This window comes from Mastomys coucha, unplaced genomic scaffold, assembly GCF_008632895.1.
Source record: "Mastomys coucha isolate ucsf_1 unplaced genomic scaffold, UCSF_Mcou_1 pScaffold23, whole genome shotgun sequence".
Lineage (NCBI taxonomy): Eukaryota > Metazoa > Chordata > Mammalia > Rodentia > Muridae > Mastomys > Mastomys coucha.
In genome coordinates this window covers 72,191,165-72,211,357 of record NW_022196906.1, presented here as the reverse complement: position 1 = coordinate 72,211,357, position 20,193 = coordinate 72,191,165, and the positions used below count along the sequence as shown (strand labels likewise).

Here is a 20,193-nt window from a genome sequence, read left to right as displayed (position 1 = left end):
TTTTTGCCTGGCTATGAAGGACAAAAAAGAGAAGACAAGGATTTAGCTGTTTCTTAAAGATGAATTTTCTATCAGTTTTCCTTCATTTATAGGTACTTGACCTAATTTCCTTACGTCTGCTGACAGCACAGCCCTGGTTTTTGTTTTGTTCTTTAAGCTTTATTATTATTTTTCCCAAAATTTGCCTTTAAGAATTTTGTTGCATAATTATCTAGGTTCCCTTTGTTTTGTATGTTAGTAGTCTTCATAGACTGATTATATATCTTTATATTTGTGTTCATCGCTGTGCAAGTTTTAGTACATCATTGAAGGGTGTAGGAGAAAGACGACATATTCAGTCTGCCTCCATTATAGGGATCCAGGGCAGACTTTTGATTCTTGGTCAAAATATTTTTTTTACACAATGTGAGATATTACATCTATAATCAATGAATTAATGCATTATATTTTATAGAAAGTTTTAGAATTCTTCTAAAATATCCTGTTTATGTTTAATATCAGTTTTAATATTAGTTTTGATAATTAGATGTGGCAGTGTATTCTCACAAAGTTGCTTATTTTTTAAATATTTAAACATTTATTTATTTATTTATTTATTTATTTATTTATTTATTTTGGTTTTTCAAGGCAGGGTTTCTCTGTGTAGCCCTGGTGTCCTGGAACTTACTCTGTAGACCAGGCTGGCCTGGAACTCAGAAATCTGCCTGCCTCTGCCTCCTAAGTGCTGGGATTAAAGGTATGTGCTACCACTGCCCAGCTAACATCTTTATTTTGAAATTCTTACAGATGGTTAAGAATTCACAAAAATTGTATGTCCTGAAAGGTGCATTGTATATAAAGATATATTTATATTTTATATTTATATATGAAGATATTTCATTTGATCAGTTTACTCAAATCAAGAATTTGACATTGGCATAGTCTTCATTAGTTTTAAAATAAAAACTGAAATGTTGTGTCAGCTTGAAGGGCCATGTGAAAATGTATGAAACCCATGTAAATCCATTTTCTTTTTCAGCAATTTTTCCAGCTAGTCAAATTACGAAAGCTTGGACTCAGTGATAATGAAATTCAGCGGCTCCCTCCAGAAATAGCAAACTTCATGCAGCTGGTGGAACTCGACGTGTCTCGGAATGGTAAGAAGGCACCCAGCCCACTTAGATTGTCCTTGTGTCTTTTTTGATGCCGGGGACATGATTAATAACAAGAGTGTATAAAAGTTATTGGAGATGCTTTTTCTAGCTATGGGAAAGCTAGGCATACTTTTTTGTATATGGAAATGAATGGGGTTGAAATTTTATTTTATGGTTTTGAGACAAGGCCTTACTCTGTAGCTCAGGCTGCCCTTGAACTTGCAATTCTCCTACCTCAGCCCTAAGTACGAGGATCCCAGCCACGTCTCACTGTGCTTGGCTAATAACACTTTAACTAGTCGGTCAACTTCTAATATTTGCTAACATTGTTTTTGTAACTTTTAAAAGTAGCTTCCATCTTCACTCCTCAAGTTGGCTCAAGACCTTGTGGTTTACCTTGCTTACCTTTGGTTTGGTTTGGTATTAGTATGCAACTCTATCAGGCCTGCTACTCATTGTGAAGCCACATGGCCTTGAACCTGTGGCAGTCTGTTGTGTCAGCCCTCTGAGTAATAAATAGGGTTATGGGTGACCGTGACCAGCACTGGCTCCTTTTACCGAACCTGGCATGAGAGCTGCTGGCCAGTGTTTTGGATGCTGTGTAGAGAAGCCACGCCCCAGAGAAAGCTTGCTCTCTCCTGATTAGAGTTTAGAGTGTCCCGCCTCAGCCGACTGAGGCGCTGTGAGCCGCCTTCTGCTCTTTTAATCAGGGGCTGATGGTTCTGTCCTGCATTTATGCAGCTGACTTGTAAATTCAGGTTCTACTGTTAGACCTTTTCCCATTATTAAACGTCATACAAAGGAGATCTAAGTGCCTCTCGTGTTAAAGTGGAGTCTGGTTGGAGTCCTTTCCAGATCCCCGCCCCCCTGATGCCCACGGCAGAGTGCGTGCAGCGGCGGCAGCTCCTGCTGTGGTGAGAGTCAGTCTTAAAAGGACCCTTCTGATTCCTCAGGCTAGGCCCACGATAGCTAGAATTAGTTCTGTGAAGAAGTGGAACATTCTTGTTTTTTTTTTTTTCCTGAAACAAAATAAAACAAAACAAAACAAAAAACAAAAATAACCTGTGAGTCGTAGTTCAATCTCTGTCTTTCAGACAGTGTAGGCCCAAGAACCATATTTGGAAGTGGATCATTGTTATAGCAGTGAAGAAGAAGGGTCCCTCCCTCTTTTAAACACCTCTTACATGGCGCTCTCACATTCCATCCTGTAAGTTGGGAGTTGCCTTTTGACTGTGCTATTTCACTGACTTGGGTCCTTTATCTTTCGTGAAAACTATTTCTTACTTTGAAAGTACTGGGGAGAAAAAGAAAAAGTCTTGCTTTAAAACTGGCTTACGGGTCACAGAACGAAAGATAGCTTCAGTATAGTGGGTTTTACACTCAGGCTGGAGCAGAGCAGGACATTCCAGCAGCTACAGTTGATACCACTTAGGGTTCATATCCCCTGTCTTACTGCTTCCGTGCTAGCTGCTGTGTCCGCAGCTTTTATGGCCCATGTCTGTGTACTTTTTCTGCTTCTGTCCCTGATATGGTATCCATTTATCAGTGATTCCTTGCTAAGAGAAGAGTGGTTCTCCAAGCTTACCTTTTCATACCAACCATCAGGTATAAGCTATAAGATGGCTGCCTGGGAGATGAGAGCAAGTCACATGAAGTGACTCCTCTTTCCCTGAGGATTTCTGGTCCTGAGCAGCCTTTTCTACCCTGGGGGGTGAGGGGGGCGGCTGGCCTGTCTGGAAGTACATCCAGGAAGTGCCTATAAGATAGAAATGACTTCTCATCTTAGCAGTAACCTCAGTTACTTAAAAAAAAAAAAAAAAAAAAAAAAAAGGTACAAGCTGCCTGTTAATTTTGCAAAGAAGCAACAACCAACTTGAAACTGGAATCATAAAGTCTGAGGAAATAAAACGCATCTTTGAAATTAGAATTAGAAAGGAGAAATTAATAGGGCCAGGAAGTACACGAAGAAGAAGGGGCAAGGATTAGTTCTGTGTTATCTGTGTGGGAAGCCCTGGGAGGTCGGTAGTGGCTGGTTGCTTCCTGGTCCCACAGTTCTCAGGGCAACACTTGTAGCTAGGAGGGAGAGCTACATGCCTCTTCCATGTGCTCATTTTTAACCTCCAGCATATTGACAAACGACGCTAAGCCGGCCTGAAGTCAGTGACAGGGCATACCATTTCCTGCCCCTGGGATACTCACTTTGAACCTCCGAGATTTTAAATGTGAGCCATGCTTTCTGTGAGTGTTGAGGCCTTAAGAAGGACCTAGCATTTTTTTGCAAGTTCCCTGAGGCTGTTTGAGAAATGCTGAGGGCCCTAAACTGTCCTGGAAGAGCCTTGCCTTCATTATGTGGCTTGCTGGGGAATGTGGTAATTTGGGATGGGGGATGTAAGTCCATGGGAGAGCCGCTGTAGGAAGAGTGCAGCGTGAAGCATGGGTGGGTTCAGGGAAAAGCCCTGCCAGATTGACGGAGCAGAACAAGGTCACTGCTGTTCTAAGCAACAGGAACAGGGTCTCAGGCCTTTTCCAGATGGGCAGGTCTCAATGTGCTTCCTCTCTCTTTTCCTTTTATTTACAGTTATTTTTTTGGCAGATAAAATGGCATCAATGTAAATTTCCAAGGCGACGGAGTAGATAAGTAAAGGTCACCAAGCCTGCAGCCTGTTAGAGGCGATGTGAGAACCTAGTCTGTCCGCTTTGGGACACTGAGGATCTGGGGCGGTTGTCTAAGGTCTGTGTAGTCTCTGCTATTCTGTTGCACTAATTGGAGCTGCCTGCTGGAGACAGAAGCTGATTGTCTTGAGTTCCCTGCCCACTAGGGCTGGCCGCTTCTTGATAGGGCTTTCCGAGGAATGACAGTTCCTGTGCTTCTCAAAAGCAGTGCTTTGACCATGACAGAAGAAGGCAAGGTGTTGGTGCCAGACCACACAGCCATTGGATTACCGTGTGTTGAACTTGACCGTGCAGTGACAACCTGACAGTTTTGTTAAATTGAAGATTCTGAAGTAGTGGGCCTGAAGTGGCCTCGAGACTTGTGCCTTGGTTCCCAGGGGTTTCTATTCTCCCAGGGGCTGCTGACCCTCCCAGGGCTGCTAACCCTCTCAGGGCTGCTAACTCTCCCAGGGCTGCTGACCGTCCCAGGGACTGCTAACCCTCCCAGGGACTGCTAACCCTCCCAGGGGCTACTAACTCTGCCAGGGGCTGCTAACTCTGCCAGGGGCTGCTAACCCTCCCAGGGCTGCTAACCTTCCCAGGGCTGCTAACTCTGCCAGGGGCTGCTGACCCTTCCAGGGGCTTCTAACTCTCCCAGGGGCTTCTAACTCTCCCAGGGGTTTCTAACTCTCCCAGGGGCTGCTGACCCTCCTCCCAGGAGCTGCTGACCCTCCCACGGGTTGCTAACCCTCCCAGGGCTGCTGGCCCGCTAGTCTACCAAACAAGACAGTAGCAATATTTTAGAAGTCAGCACCCAGACTTGCTACAGGCTTCCTTCAAAAGTCTTACATGATTGTGAGCCTCAGACAACCCCGCACCTCTGCTTGTAAGATGAGTAATCAGGATACCCCTGGTCCAGGACAGTGTGCGAGAGTGGACTTAAGCTCACATTCACTTGGGTCCTCTTTCCTTGCCTAAATGAAAGATAAAAGAGTAGTTTTGTATTTCTCTCTAAGAAGTCTGTAGCTAAGATTTCTTTCAAAGGATTATGAGGTGAGGGTGAGCAATGCTAGGCTGTGAGGCTTCCCCCACTTTTTTTGGTGGGGATATGGAATAGAGGCTACTCCCAGAATTACTGGCTGAGGACCTTGGTCCAGAGTCCTGGCTCTGTCATCAGTGCCAGAACTGCTTTGGATTGGCTCTTGGCTCTGCTGGGCTGTGAAGGGATGGAATGAGGCCCTACTTCTTGTCTGAAACAGGTAGCACCAAGGTTCATGCCAAATAGGAAGGCACCAAAATATACCAAGAGAAAAAAGATACTTCACGTTTTCCTTGAGTATGGATTAAAGGATGGCTGGAATATAGCAAATGGAGTTGATATCTGGGTATGGTGTTAAAATCTTATATAAAACTATATAGACTTATTACAAACAGTCCAAGTGTAAGACATTTCCTGTAGTCCAGTGCCTGTAGTTTGATGCTGGAACTTTATGTCTGTTTTCCTGTGTCCACCTGTTCCTAGCTGTCCTGGGGAAATGGCCTCTGGCCATATAAATGACCCATCATATTATCTGATATCCAAGAATCCTGGGCAGAATTTCCTAATGTATCATGCATCCGCCCCAGTGTTAGTAGATTGAGTTTTGTAGTTGACACTAATTTGGCTTCAGCCACTGCATGTCATTCTCCTCTTAATTTAGTTTTCCCCAAAGTATGAGGCCTAGACCACTGGGATTGCTGTGTGAAAACTTGTAACACTATTGAATCATGGTGAGAATGCTATCCATTTTCCAGTTTTATATATGAGTTTCTGTGTATAAGACCTTATAACACTATATTCTATCTATGTAATATTCACTTCTGATGGTGAAAGAGGCTTTGTTTTTGTAATTTAAAACACTATGTTCTTTTGGGAAATAACTATTGAGGTTAGAAGGGCAATTTGAAAGAATAATAAAGAACACCGGGAGTGTTACAGTCGAACGTGGCGGGTGGTGAGGATGGCCAGGTGGAAGGGATGCTGGGTAGTATTGCATACTGAGCCGAAGAAGGCTCAGGCTTATTACTCTCTTATAAGGAAAACCCCAGCTTGTGACTGGCTAGTTAGCAAACCTGAGTTAACAAGAGCTTAGCCATACGGTCTTTTCAGCATAAGTAACAATGCTGCGGCTGCCTTGCGGGGTGAGCAGAAGCAGTCTGCCCAAGTCTTGTGGAGCTTGGACCTCAGCTCAGTGCTTCGGGTAGCTCCCTCTGTCCAGGCAGGGAGCACTGGGCAATGCCTGTGGTCCGAAGCTTTTGGCTTCCTTGGTGACTTACAACCAGGCTGGAGACCTGCTGAAGTGGTCTTGTGCCTGCTTCAGAGTCTGCCTGAGAAAAAAAAAAATCTCTGGCAGCACAAATCTAGAGTGTCTGTCCGTCTGTCTGTCCTCCTCACACACTGCTCTCATTTGGTTTCTATGTACATCCACACCAGAAGAGCTGCACAAGTCTGCTTTTAACCCACACACACTTCAGGCAGGCTTTAATGAAGCCATTGATCTCGTCTCTCTGGCTCCCAACGTTGACACTGTGCTTATTAGCACATTGCACAGCTGGACCAGGAGAGTTTCCTTGTCATGGTCAGCGGTGACCATGAGAGACATCAGCAAAAGGAAGCACACAGCTAGACTGGCTTGACTTATGCAGGGTGGCTAGACAGCACTCCGCTTAGAGCCTGCCCTTTGAGTTACAAGAGTTTCTGCTGCTTTTAATGTGCCTTTTCTGTGTGCCTTCTTGTGAGTTAATACAGAAAAACATAAGGTTGCTTTCTACTTGCAAAAATTTAGTCAGTGTTCTGTTGCTGTGAAGAGATACTATGATCAAGGCAACTTATAGAAGAAAGCATTTAATGGGGGCTTGCTTAGTTTCAGAGGGTTAGTCTATGACCGTCATGGTAGGAAGGCAGCCTGGCAGGCATGGTGCTGTAACAGTAGCTGAGAACTTGTGTCCTGATTCACAGGTAGCACGCAGAGACTGGGCACATCATGGGCATATGAAACATCAAAGCCCACCCTCAGTGGCACACTTCTTCCAGCAAGGCCACACCTCCTAATCCTTCCTAAATAGTCCACCTACTGAGACCCAAACACTCCAATCTGTATCAGCCTATCAGGCTGTTCAAACCACAGCAGCACTTCCAAAGTGGTTATTTTTAAAGTGAATGTAGAAAGCAGTTGGGCTTCTGTGAGACAAAAATCATATTCCAGGGCTGGAAAGATGGCTTAGGGGCTAAGCTACAAATCTCTTTTGATGAGTATATTTTATGCTTTTTGCTTGACTTTTTTTTTTTCCTGTTTCCCAGTCTTTTTTTGTCCCTGTCTAGAAGGATGTTCCCAGGGTACCTAGCTTCCCCATGTTAGACCAAAACATGGAAATTTTGAAAAGTCGTCTTTTCCTAATGTGGCTCCTGTCTCATTATCAGCAAAATTGTACTGAATAATGGTATATTATGTAGCATTGTCTGTTTTTCTTCTTTTGATTAGCAAGTTCATAATGTGTTTGTGTGTATGTGTATGTGTGTGTGTATATGTGTGTATGTATGTGTGTATGTATGTATGTATGTGTGTATGTATGTATGTATGTGTGTGTATGTATGTATGTATGTGTGTGTATGTATGTATGTATGTATGTATGTATATGGACAAGTTTCTTATTTACAGGTTTTTTTAAGGGATTTCTCCATTTTTCATCTTCATCTTCCTTTTTCTACCCCTACCCCTCACTACCTGGTCCCATCCCTCAGTCTTTACATGCGAAGTTGCTTACCCCCAGAGTACTGGTGAGTTTACATCCAGCAGGCTGTTGCATGAAGCAAAACTAACCACAATGCCTTCTCCTGGAATAAAGTCATAGGCACCATAGGGTGGTGGCTTCTTTGCCATGCAGACCATTTCTGTAGATGGTGGCATTATTGCTTACAGCCCTGGTAGTGCCTGGGATGAGCGCTCACACTGCTTACTTCACTTTGATTTTGAGGTCATCCACCTTGTCGTACGACTCTGGCTTGAGGCTAGTGGCACTGAGCCTTGGGGCAGCTGAACGCTAGATCATACCTCTTCGTGGATAGTCTAAGCCACATGCTTCACTGTTACATAGCATGTCAAGCTAGAAAAGATAACTCTGGGAAAGGGACAAGGGATCTTGGAGAGAAAGCCTGAGAATGAGAAGCGTTACTAAGTTCTGTGACTTGGTGGTTATGTGGAGTGATGGTTTGATTTTCGGTTACTGGTGTGAGGCCCGAATAAGCTTTCTTCGGTCTAGTTAACACAGCTGCTCAAAGTTGAGAAAGTAACCATGGGTCCCTTCTGGAAAACAAAGCAGCCATAGATGCTGGTGCATTAAAAGTGCTTTTAGTTAACCATAGCTCTTGACTTTGTTTATAAGTGTTTGTGGGGAAGGGTAAGTGCGCATGTGTGTGTGCGCATGTGAGAGGTTGATGGTGCATAGCCCCCTCCGCTGCTCTCCATCTTGTTTTCTGAGGCAGGGTTCTTGATGATCCTGACGCTCACTAATTAGGCTATACCAAATGGATAGTGAACCCCAGAGATGTTCTTGGCTCTGCTTCCCTGCACTAGGATTATAAAGAGTGTCTCTCTGCACCTGGTTTTCCTCTCCTCTCCTCTCCTCTCCTCTCCTCTCCTCTTCTCTTTTCTCTCCTCTCCTCTCCTTTCTTAAACATAAATGCTGGTGATTTGAATTCACAATGCCAGGCTTCCATGGCGAGGGCTTTTCTGACGGACTCATCTCCTTTTCGTATTGAATACTTAAAAGTAAAGGTTCTATGTTAAGTTTGCCTGCCACTTAAAGAGGAAAACCCATAGGTATTACAGATAAAACTACACATAAATCGCTGTTGTACGGTGTATATTAAATGCTAAGACCTCATAGCACCCAAGCTTCAGTGGCTGGAGTCAGTAAGAGGCCAATATGTCAGTACACAGAATAGGAAAAGCTCTTGTGGTTTGATGTTGAAATCTAGTAGGCTTTAATAATTATTTTTTTAATTTACTTATTTTTTTGAACTCCATTTTTCTTCTTATTGTAAATAAATATTTGCTTTAACAATTCTTATAGCCCGGTTGCAGAATTGCTTGTTTTCTTTCTTGGTTTGATTTGAGCAAGGTCTCCTGTGGCCCAGGCAGTCTTGAACTGTACAGTGAACAAGTGGCTTTCTCAGCTTCTCTGTCACTTGTTTCTTATAAATATATTTGCAATATTGTTGTAGATTTTTAGAACCAGTGATACTATTAAAATGAAAATATATCAGTGCTTACCTGTTAGCTCTCCGCTGACAATTTGAATGTTCATTAAGTCATGGGAACAGTATTAAGATCTAAAACTGCACAGATAACTGATTGGTGTGTTACAGGGAACTTTGCCAGGTTAGAGTAGTAAATTCTCACTAGTTGCTATAGACGATTACTTTAAAAAACCTTGGTGTTTGAACAGAATGGGGCAATTTTATTACTGCTGAATGTACAGTGCAGCATGTGAAGGATAGTGTGAGGGGCAGATGTTGAAGGCTTCTGCACCACATGGCTTCACAGATCTGGGCTTCTCCTTTTGGTATCTAGGTTGTCATCCAAGGAGACAAGTTCGGGCTGCTTGGCTGAAAGGAGCTGGGAAATGGCAGATAGCTAGAAGAAAAAGAGGGAACCCTGGCTCCTGGTACAGCATGAGATCATCTGCAAACCTGTTTTTTAATATGCTGAAATAGTATGATTTTGTGCCAGAGAAAGAACACCAAGAAGAGGAGGGGGGGAAGTGCGTGGGGACCACCTCATGGAGTCTGGAACACTGAGGAATGCATGTTCTCCTCTCTGGGGAAACGGGAGTTCCAGGAAGTGCACTGTTGAAATTCCTGTCTGATTCTGAAATTGGGAAGTGTGGTTGGCTTCATCAGCCGTGTCTGTTTAAATGTTTATCTCACCTGGAAGCATCCTCACACACACACCCAGAGAGAAAGTTTAGTTTGGCACACTGCGCTGCAGTCAAGTTAATGCGTAAACTTCCTCACACCTAGCAAACGCTTCGTGTAATCAGTCTCATCCACATGATCCTGTGGTAATGTTACTGCCTTCCAGCAGTGAGCCCCGCATTTGTAGGAAATACCCGTGCACCCCAGAACAGAACAGAGTAGCGCCCTTCCCACATCTGCAGGAAGGACATACAACCAGAGTCAGGTCAGGATCACTGGTGGCCACCGGTAGGTAGGTAGTAGACAGCATCATGCTATTAAGTGTGAGTTCTAACTGGAAACCTGAAACTTCACTTTAAAATAGCGCTGGAAAGTTGGTGATTTACTTTGGGGAATCCTTGAAGCACCTGCTTTTTCAGCGAGGCAAGGTCACTGAAGGATTTGGAGCCAGACTGTTTGTTACTGAACAGATGGCTTTCGTCTTTCCCAGTTTGCTTGTCTGTAGAGTGAAGACTTCAGGCATTAGATTAACAACGAGGCTGCAGGTAGTGCTTAGAGCAGCACCTGGGATGGAGGACCATAGCAGTAGGCGCTGCAGTTAACCCTGCCCGCTTGCCTCTTGGACATGAAAATCTGCGTTAGCACCGAGGGTCTGAATTCAGGAGTCCAGTGAGGACCCAGCCAAGATGCAGCTGAAGGAGTGACAGACGTGACAAACGCCACCCACTGTCCCAGGCTTGCCCTTTGTTTCTTACCTTCACCTCTGTCCTGTGACTTGGGAGTACCATTGTCTCAGGATGGGTAAAGAAACTGAGGTATGAAGATGTTACCACTCACCCCAAGTTACTCCTCATCAGTGGTGGAATGGCACTCTTCATTGTCTTGTGAGTGACGATCATAAAGTCAAGGCTAATAGTTTATTCCATGTTTTTAGAGATCTGAGGTTGTCAGTTTCTGGTTGTCAACCTCTGAATTGAAGATGAACAGTTTCCCTTTTGGTTTTCCAGGAGGTAGCTCTTTAGTTCGTTCATGCCTCTGTAACAAGCCTTAGACTGAGTGGTTTCCATGCTTCGGGAAGTTTTGTGCTTGTAATTCAGAGGCTGGGAAGTTCCGGAGCGGAGCAGACGTGGTATGTGGTGAGGGTATGCTACTGTCTGCTGTGAGGGTGGCACCTTCATGCTACGTCCCTCGGTAGCAGAATGGACAAGGGGACTGGCTGGAGCCTCTTTTATAAGGAATAAATTCTTCATAACTTGTTCATTTCCCAAAGGCTCCATTTAATTCTGTCACTTTGGCTATTAGGATCCATCCAGGGACACCATGTTGTTTGTGACCATCTTGAGGCCAGTAACAGGCTATCATCCAGTGAAGAAAGACACAACACAATAGTTCTGAGGCAGCGTGGTGCTCTTGTGGCAAGAGATGCGTATATTTCTAGGAGTAGTACATGTTTTGCCCCTTTAAAGGAAAAAACAAAACCATTAGAGAGCAGCGAGTGTCCCTCAGAAGCAGGTGTGGCTTTCCCCTCTGACTGTGCGAGCCCTGGTGGCTGCTGCCTCGCTCACCCCATGCCCTTTTCCAAGGGTGTGGCTGTTCACTGAGCACGGCTCGGGAAGTTGGGGTTCCTGACGTAGATGCTGGGCGGTGAGAGGTCAGGATGGCATTGGCTCTCAGTGTTGCTTGGTTGCTGTAAATTTTTCCTGGACCCCAGAGCTTGTTACCACAGCTCAGCTCGTCGGTGCCCCTCTTCCTTGCTGAAGTTTCCTTTGTACCTTAGAGTAACAGTCCACAGGCTTCCTTGCCTCTTTCCCTGAATGGGACAAGAGGAGCGCCTCCCTGAGCAGGTCGTCGCAGTGAGCTGTGAGGGTCACCAGTGTTTTAATTTGAGCTTTTGAGAGTATTAAGGAGACTGGCAATAGACATAAGGAACCAGTTCTGTAAGCAAAACAACAGCTATGTAGGTGTTCTTTGTTGACAGGTTTCCTACTGTTGATTGTGTACCAGTCTGAGGTGGAGTCTTTCATACACGTTTTCTCATTCAGTCCTCAGAACATCTGCCTGGCATTGGCTCAAGTCTTCCCTCTAGAGATCCTAAAGCCCAGCTTGGGCTAAAACCCCAGTAGTGTGATTTAGGTGTAGAACTGACCTTGGTGTTCTAGTTCTAAAATTACAATTCTGCTTCCTCAGTGTGAAATTTATATTTTTTAGCCAGAAATAATTGTCATTGATATTTTTGTATTTCCCTTTTTATTACTTGTTTCACAAAAACCGCTATCATTTATCAGTAGAAACACATATACTACTTTTATTTACTTAATACAGGTTGTGAGTGTTTCTGGTGTCAACATGGGTATTCAGATTAATCATTGTAACTCAACTATTTTACCTTTCTGGAGAAAATATGAACAGACCTGTAACTTTACCACCAATGGGAAAGCTCTAGATGTCAAAGCCGGCGAGGTGTGACTCACCCACAAGAGAAGTTCCAGAAGAGTCTTATGAAAGCACCAACCAGGCTGAGTGAAGAAAGATGACCCTTCAGCATTGAAGCCTGCTGGCTTCATCCCACCCTTGGCGGAACCTATGGGGAGCCACCCTCACACGGTGGCCATGAAGTCACAAAGGCATATGGGGACATGTGGGCAGAGACAGACCAGGGATAAATGTGTGACTTTCTCTTTTTTTGGTGGGGGAGGTTTCGAGACAGGGTTTCTCTGTATAGCCCTGGCTGTCCTGGAACTCACTCTGTAGACCAGGCTAGCCTTGAACTCAGAAATCTGCCTGCCTCTGCCTCCCAAGTGCTGGGATTAAAGGTGTGCACCACCACTGGCCGAGATGGCTCAGCCGTTAAAGGCTAGGCTCACAACCAAAAATGTGTGACTTTCTTAAGTGCTGTGAAGCAACTTGTTCTCTGTTTACCCACCACGTACTGTTTGCAGAGTGCCCGTTGAGAGGGCCATGCATTACTAATAGTTGATGCCTTGAAGTATTTGACTTTGCTTTCGACGTTCATGTAATGGTGTTGCAGAGCCTTAAGGACCAGACATTGTTAGTCATCAAGCCAGAGGCAGTAGGGCAGAAGTGAACAGCGGCTCTTGAGTTAGTCAAGCAAGGAAGACTGAGGACAGCTTGCTGGGAATGAAGACAGTTAAGTCCTGGGGAACAGGTAGTTGCTGGAGATAAATAAGTATTCTCATCTCTGCTCAGGAAACCATGATTAGATTTGGATTAGAAGGCTTGGGATAATAATGGAAATTTGGGGAAAATGAAACACATTATTGGAGCCAGTGAAAGATTACACTAGCGAGGAAGACAGCCACAAGCCCTGAGAGGCTGAGGCCAGGAACACCTTCCTGAAAGCTCCTGGTAGCTGGGACGGTGGTGCAGCAGAGCAGTGGTGTGCTCGTCTCCCTGGACCTAGCAGGAGGCTTGAAGCTATTTAAGGACAGGCTGGATGCAGGAGACCAGGCATCTGTGAGGGAAACCAGACTAAATGGAGCAGACCTGAGGGCCACTAGCTGCAAGCCTGCAGGATGGGGTCCTGCTGTGGGGACAGATGAGAGTTTATGCCTGAGATGACCCATCACCCTGAGAGATGGGAGACAAGTGATTTCTGGGCCTGTGAGGGTGAGGTGACTTTGTCAGTGGAGAAGTTCCATGGCAGGCTCAGTATGAGGGTCTGAGATTTAAAGGGCGCTTTTGGGGAAGAGACAAAGGGTTGAGAATCCTCCCTCTTTATTGAGATCTGAAGTTCCAGTCTGAATGAAAGCACTCTGGGGAGGAGCTCCAGGAGCTGGAGGGGCAGAAGAGCTGGAAGAACATCCTTGTAAAGGGGAAGAGCTTGGGGTAGGCTCTGGAAGAACTCAGTGGAGGGTTGGCCAGCAGTGCCGACTGCCACTGTACGAAAGGTCAGATGAGGAACTCCAGAACAGTGGTTCACAGAGATGCAATGTAGAGATGTAGGCCTTTGTCATAGATGAATCCATTATGCCTAGCCCCTGGAAGGACAGAGCCCTGGGTTGCTCTGTCATTAAAGGGCTGCTGAAAAAGAGCCCAGAAAACCAAACCAGGAAGGAAGAAGTGAAAACAAAACCAAAAATAAGTAAGTAAGTAAATAAATAAATAAATAAAGGGAGCTGAGGAAGCTCACACTGGGCGGGTGGGCACCCCAGGTAGGGCTGAGTGTAGGTTTTTTGTTTTTTGTTTTTCGAGACAGGGTTTTCCTGTATAGCCCTGGCTGTCCTAGAACTCACTCTGTAGACCAGGCAGGCCTCAAACTCAGAAATCCACCTGCCTCTGCCTCCCAAGCACTGGGATTAAAGGCGTGCGCCACCACTGCCTGGCAGGACTGAGCATAAAGTGGAGGGAATGGGCAGAAAGTGTGTGTTGAACTTCTCACCGTGTTGTCAGAGGTCCCCTGTGAGCCAGAGGGAGCAGTTACACCACTTAGAGCTGTAATATTCTTTTCACGCAGTTTGAGAGATGAGAGGAAAACCTGAGATGCATTAGCAGTCTCCATTTCCCAGAGGAAACAGCGCTGATTACTGTTTGCTGAAGTCAGCGGTACTGAGGGACGGGGTTGCGGACAATGGCGGGCGTGTCTTGGACAGCTGCTGCTGATTACAATCGATGGAGGAGTTTCACAGCACTGGGCTTCCATCCTGCATGTGCCTGGGCCTTGTGTGATGTGAGGGTGTGTTGTGCAGGCATGATCTTTGCTGTAGTTAGGTAGACCCAGTAGGAAAGGAGTGTGTGTAACCAGCCAAGTCAGTGTTGTCTTTCTGCAGTCTAGACTTTGGCTCTGGATGGGGCCAGGCTATGATCACTTTAGGCCTCTTCGTCCGAGTTAGGGCTTGAGGGCCCCAGGCAGATGCTCCCTCCTGAGACTTTTAACTGCATTCATCACACAACTGCTTGCAGGTTTATTTCATTTGGGATTTTTTTTTCCCCTTCAGAATTAGAGAAGCAGTGTGGTCATTATAAAATGCCAATGGAGGAAACTTCCTCTGTTGTGACTAAGGTTTATCTGTTGAGTATTGCACTATATGTGGTTAATTTTATTTATTATTTTTCCCAAGATAGAAGTCTTCTGATACTGCCCAAGCTGGGCCTGGCCCTTGGATTCAAAAGGCTCTCCTCTCTAAATCCTCCAAATAGTTGGGGCTACAGGTGCATGCATGCACCATGCCTGGCTTTATTTCACTCATTTATGACTGTCTTGAGATCATCTTGGGCAAATACCACTCCTTCTTAATTGTTGCCACATGGTCCAGCATAAACATCAACTCCCAGTCTGATTGAACAAATGAACAGGCGAGCAGACTGAGCTTTGCCACTCGGGCCACCATTTTTATCCCCCTAAGTTGTGTTTCCAGAGATAATCCCAGCAGAGAGCATCATGCTTGTCTTTTTTTTTATTAGAGGCTTGCTTATTATATAGATGATACTAGGAAGATGGCGGTGTCTAGACTTCATATGCAGCCTGCACTGTGTGAACTTTAGGAAGGTTTAAGCTGCTCAGGACCTGGTAGGCGAGAGGCAGAGATCATGCGGGAACGGGTGAAATTATAAGCTGGTATTGATAGCACACTCTCAGTTGTTATAAAGGGCACCGAGACCTCTACATTAAGTTCCAGAGTCAAGAAGCTCACTGCTGCTCTGCACATCAGGCACTGGCTACGGTCACACGTAGCAGAGGCAGAGCCCTGACGGACCAGGAGCAGATGAGATGCTGTGTGTTCTCAGGGATGTGCAAGCTGAGTCGTGCTTGCAGGTTGGAAAGAGTAGACAAGAAAAACACCCCCAAGAGCGGTGACTCAGAAGTCCCTTGCTGTCGTCACCCCGAGAGAGCGCTGGTTTCAAGGGTGGTGATGGCAGCTAGGATTCCTTCTAGAAATGTTAACGCTGGATTGTGGTCCGTCTTCCTTCCCTTGGAGCAGTTGCTTCTGCAGATGTGCTCTGAGGCCACCTACATAGAATCCTTGCTTAAATCCCACATTTCCATCTCAGCCAAGTCAGAATTTCTGAAGCCAGATAACCAGAGTTTGTATTTAAAATCCCAAAACTTTAAATTTAAATTGGGAGCTAGTCGCCAGAACCTGGGCAATTCTTGATTGGGTCCAGATGCTTAAGTAGTATTTAGGCCAAAAAGATGCTACAGTCTGACCTTCTTTCTGGTCGTCATCTAAATCTGCAGTAGTTTACATATGGGTAGATTACATGTCCCTATTTTGAAAATCTGACATTTGAAATAGTCTACAATCTGAAACACTGAGTACCCAAGTGAATTTTGGCTGTAGGGATTTTTCGGCTGATGTGCTGGATAATTTATTGTCAGCTTGGCACAAGCTAGAGCAGTGGTTCTGAACCTTCCTAATGCTGTGATCTTTGAATGTAGTTTATTTTGTGGTGACCCCTACCCATTAAATGATTTCATTCCTACTTCCTAATTAGAGTCTTGCTACTGTTATGAATTGTGATATAAATGTTTGATCCACAGTATATCTGATATGCATTCCCCCAGGGGGTCTTGACCCACAGGTTGAGAATCATGTACCTAGAGTCATTGGGTACATGAGGGTGCCTTAACTGAGAAAATGTCCCCACCAGACTGGCCTGTGGGCACGCCCATAGGGCATTTTCTTGATTGACAATTGAAGTGGGAGGGCCCAGATCACTGTGGGCAGTAACACCCATGGGCAAGTCGTCCTGAGTGCTGTAAGAAGGCAGGCTGAGCAAGCCATGAGGAGTAAGCCAGCAAGCAGCACTCCTGGCCTCTCTGCTTTACTTCCTACCTCCAGGTGACCTGCCTTCATAATGGGAGCTAAGATGAGCCTTAGGTAAAACAAACTCTCCTCTCCCTGAGTTGCTGATGGCCATTTTGGTTTTATTACACTGACAGAAACTGTTAAGACACCTGGCAGTGTCTATGTATGTGTCTGAAATTCAGAAATTTCCAAAGTCTGAAATACTTTTGGTTTCAGGCATTTCAGATAAGAGATAATCAGTTTGTACGGAACATTATTGTTGCCCAGTTCAAAAATCAAAAGTCTGTTTTAGTGATCCAGTTACCATTGAGTAAAAGCAAGGATCTCACCTTCTGCCTCCCCCACCAGAAATTTGGATTGTGGTACCTGTGAGGATTGTTGTGAAGGCATAACATATTCAGGGTGTGATTTAGCTAGAATGCGCTAGCTACATGGTTTGTTCTGAGCCTTAGTCTTGAATTTTTTCTTTTTTTGTAAATCACAGAGAAAACACTAGTTTTACAGTGCCAACATGGGGGGGGGGAAGAGGGGACAACAAGTGTTGTGTGATGGGTGCTTTGAAGAGACAGTGCCAGTTTCAGTGCCTGAGTTCTGTTGTGTCTTTTAAGGAACTTAAACACCCTTATGAGTATCTTTCCATCTGTCAGTTGACAACTTGTAATTTGAAAGCCTTTTACAGTATTCCTTTGAGTAATGTAAACATGTTTTGAATTTCTTTTGAGTGCTTTTCTTGTACTCTACTTTCTTCTGTATCTTTTAAGGATTACTTTAGAAAAAAATGTCAGTGTGTGTTGGAGGTAGAGAACGTCTTAACAGAATTAATTTTAGGGTTTGGAAAGATGGCCCCATTGTTAAGAATGAACGCTCTTGTGGAGGGCCTGAGTTGCATTCCCAGCACCCATGTTGGGCAGCTCACAAGCACCTGCAACTCCAGCTCCAAGGGATTCGAAGCCTCTGAGGAAGAAGCGGTTGTATGAGATCTTTCTTCCAGACTCCACCTACCTTTCCTTTCCTTGCCCCTGACCACCTACACAACAGCTTTATTGCCCACGAAGATCTTCCATCCCAGGCAGTTTAACCAGACTCTCAGCACAGACTTTGGGAGTTGAATCTGTCCCTATAGGAGGAAATCACTTGGCTGTGAAGGTAAAGTGTGCAGTGGGAGTAACTGAGGTGCCACATTCATGGCCAGCTCCTCAGTCAGTAGTGGTTTGAGTCTAGCTAAGTTTTGGGTTCAAGTGAGGCGGGCTTTTGTTTTGTCTACTTGCTCGTTTAAGGCAGTGCCCTAGGCCCACCCTGGTCTGCCCTTCCAACTTTGTGGGCTTGGGTGACAGTAGCCCCAGAGATTGGTATGTTAGGGTTGAAAACCAGCAAATGCCTGGGTGTTTGTTGAGGTTTCCATAAGATACCCCCACCCCCATCTTCTTCCTCCCTCCCTCACCTGCAGGGTCTTACTCTGTTGCGTAAGCTGTCTTTAACCTCACCTGATATTCCATCTGTGCCTAAAGATTGAAAATCCCTCACTGCTAGAATACTCAGTGGTTATATTACTATATGAGAGGTGTGCTTGGAAAAAACCCAGTAGTGAAACAGTTGAGAATGGTGTCCTGGCTGGTTCATCTAGGCCAAATGGCTTCTCCCTGCACTTGTATAGAACTGTGTTGACTCTTGGCCCTGCACTCTTACCTACTCTGTGTGTGTTATCCAAAGAGTGACTCATTTAGCCTGTGATTGAGTCTCTCAGCTGACAGTCAGTGTGTATAGTGGTGTGGCAAGCAAACACAGCTCGGTAGGGTGTGACTTAACTGGAAGGGCAGGAGGTACTTTTAAAAGAAAGCATAGAAACTGGCAGCATGAGACTGGTTAGAGGAGTGGGTCACTGCAGGGGTGTGGGGAGTGGGCCACTGCAGGGCTGTGGGGAGTGGGTCTCTGCAGGGCTGTGGGGAGTGGGCCTCTGCAGGGGTGTGGGGAGTGGGCCACTGCAGGGGTGAGTCAGAGGGAGAATTTTTGTTTTGTGGTCTAAGATAAGGGAGAAGTTGGGAGTAGGGTGTGGAGTTAGACTTTCTGGATCAAAATGTACATCATTTAGAATTTTCTGGAGAATTTGATATATAAGTACCAACGACTATATTTTAGCCATATTAAATGAGAATAATTCCAAAGAGCTGTGATTTTAAATGAAAAGGGAAGATTCCAATTTCACTTTTGATAGTTGCTATTTTCTTGAAGTATAAAATAACTTTCAAAATCGTATATGAATATATATTTAAGGATAACTGGTTTTAGGAGAGACGTAAATGAGTGGCAAATGGCTACATTTCTTTCCTTCCTGTTATTTCGCATGAAACCTAGTACTTAATATTGTCTTTATGAAATACGGCCTTGTACCTGGAGACATGATTAAGCCAACTCTGTGGGGAAGGAAAAGCTGAGCTGTAATGATTGTTTTGATGTTTGTTGCCAGAATTCTTAGTTGGAACCTTTTCTGAGACAGTGGTGCCCTGTATCCCAGGCTGGCCTTGAATTGGCTGTGTAGCCGGAGCTGACCTTGGGCTCCTGAGTTTCCTGTGCCAGCCTCTCCGTGCTGAGATTGTAGGGGTGTGCCACCACACCCAGCATGACCTTTTTTTTTCCCCCAGTGCAAGTAACATGACTTGTTGTAAGACTCACACAAAATAACGTTTATGAAGGGCCCTTGTCTGTCTTACTTTCTTCCCTGTACCATGTGAGGGCCGAGCCTGTCGGCCTGCTTGTGCAGTGAAATGGACGCCTAGAATCGGGCTCTGCATGCAAGGCTGGCTGCCTCCTGGGTGACTGTAGTGCTTGGGATACCATGATAAATGGAAACATTTGAAGAAATTCTGCTTTTAGCTTTTCCCTTTCATTAGCAGAAGAACAGCTGTGGCAGCCAAAGGGAGACTGGGAGAGCACATTCATATTTAGTCGTGTTTGACAATCCCAGATATTTTTAAACAGGATTGAGTCAGACGGCCTGCAGCACAACACTCAGACTGTCTTAATCAGCCAGGCTGTTTGGCATACAAGGACCTTGTTTTATTCTAGTAGTAAATAATTCTAAATGAATCAATACGATGTGCCGGCTGTCCCCAAAGTCACAGTGTTCAGTATGTCACCACAGCCTGCCAGCAGCTCCTGCACATGCTTGTTCTCTTTACTGCTGGTTGTTGTGGTCCTGGTAGAATTTCAATCCTGAATCTGGACGAGGCTTATTTCATGTTTTTTTGCATAATAGGATGCCCCATTCTGGGCCATCACAGCCTTCCCTCCCTCTCCGCTTCCACTTACATGGCCGAGTAGACGCATGGCTCACTTTCTGCCCAGAAGTGGTTCATGTTGTGGCAGCTCATCTCCTTCAGATCCTGGGATCTTACCATTCTGCTCCCCTGTGGCTTGGGGGTTCTCATCCCAGCAGGGCACTCTCTACTGATAGACTTCCTTCCCTTCTGCTCCCCCAAGCCATCTGCTCCCACATTCCTCTTCTGTTTCACATAGGTCGGTTCTGAATTCTCTGTGTCTGTGCCCTCTACCCTTGCTTTGTGGCTGCATTCCTGTTGCCTTCTGAGAAAGGGTTTCTCTCTGCTACTTAGATTTTTCAATTAAAGAAAAAAAATTTAAACACAGTGAAGTAACTTTCCTCTCAGCCTTGGTACCTTCCTCAAACACC

The 20,193-nt window shown here is 45.1% G+C and overlaps 1 protein-coding gene across 2 annotated transcripts in view; it reads left to right on the top strand.

The window, feature by feature from the left end:
- Positions 1–20,193, top strand: part of Lrrc1 (leucine rich repeat containing 1) — a 160,553-nt gene that overhangs the window by 42,445 nt on the left and 97,915 nt on the right. For both annotated transcript variants that reach the window (XM_031345617.1, XM_031345616.1), the window contains exon 2: positions 1,019–1,136. In XM_031345617.1, the coding sequence (XP_031201477.1) occupies positions 1,019–1,136 (118 nt within the window). The remainder of the gene's footprint in view (positions 1–1,018; positions 1,137–20,193) is intronic.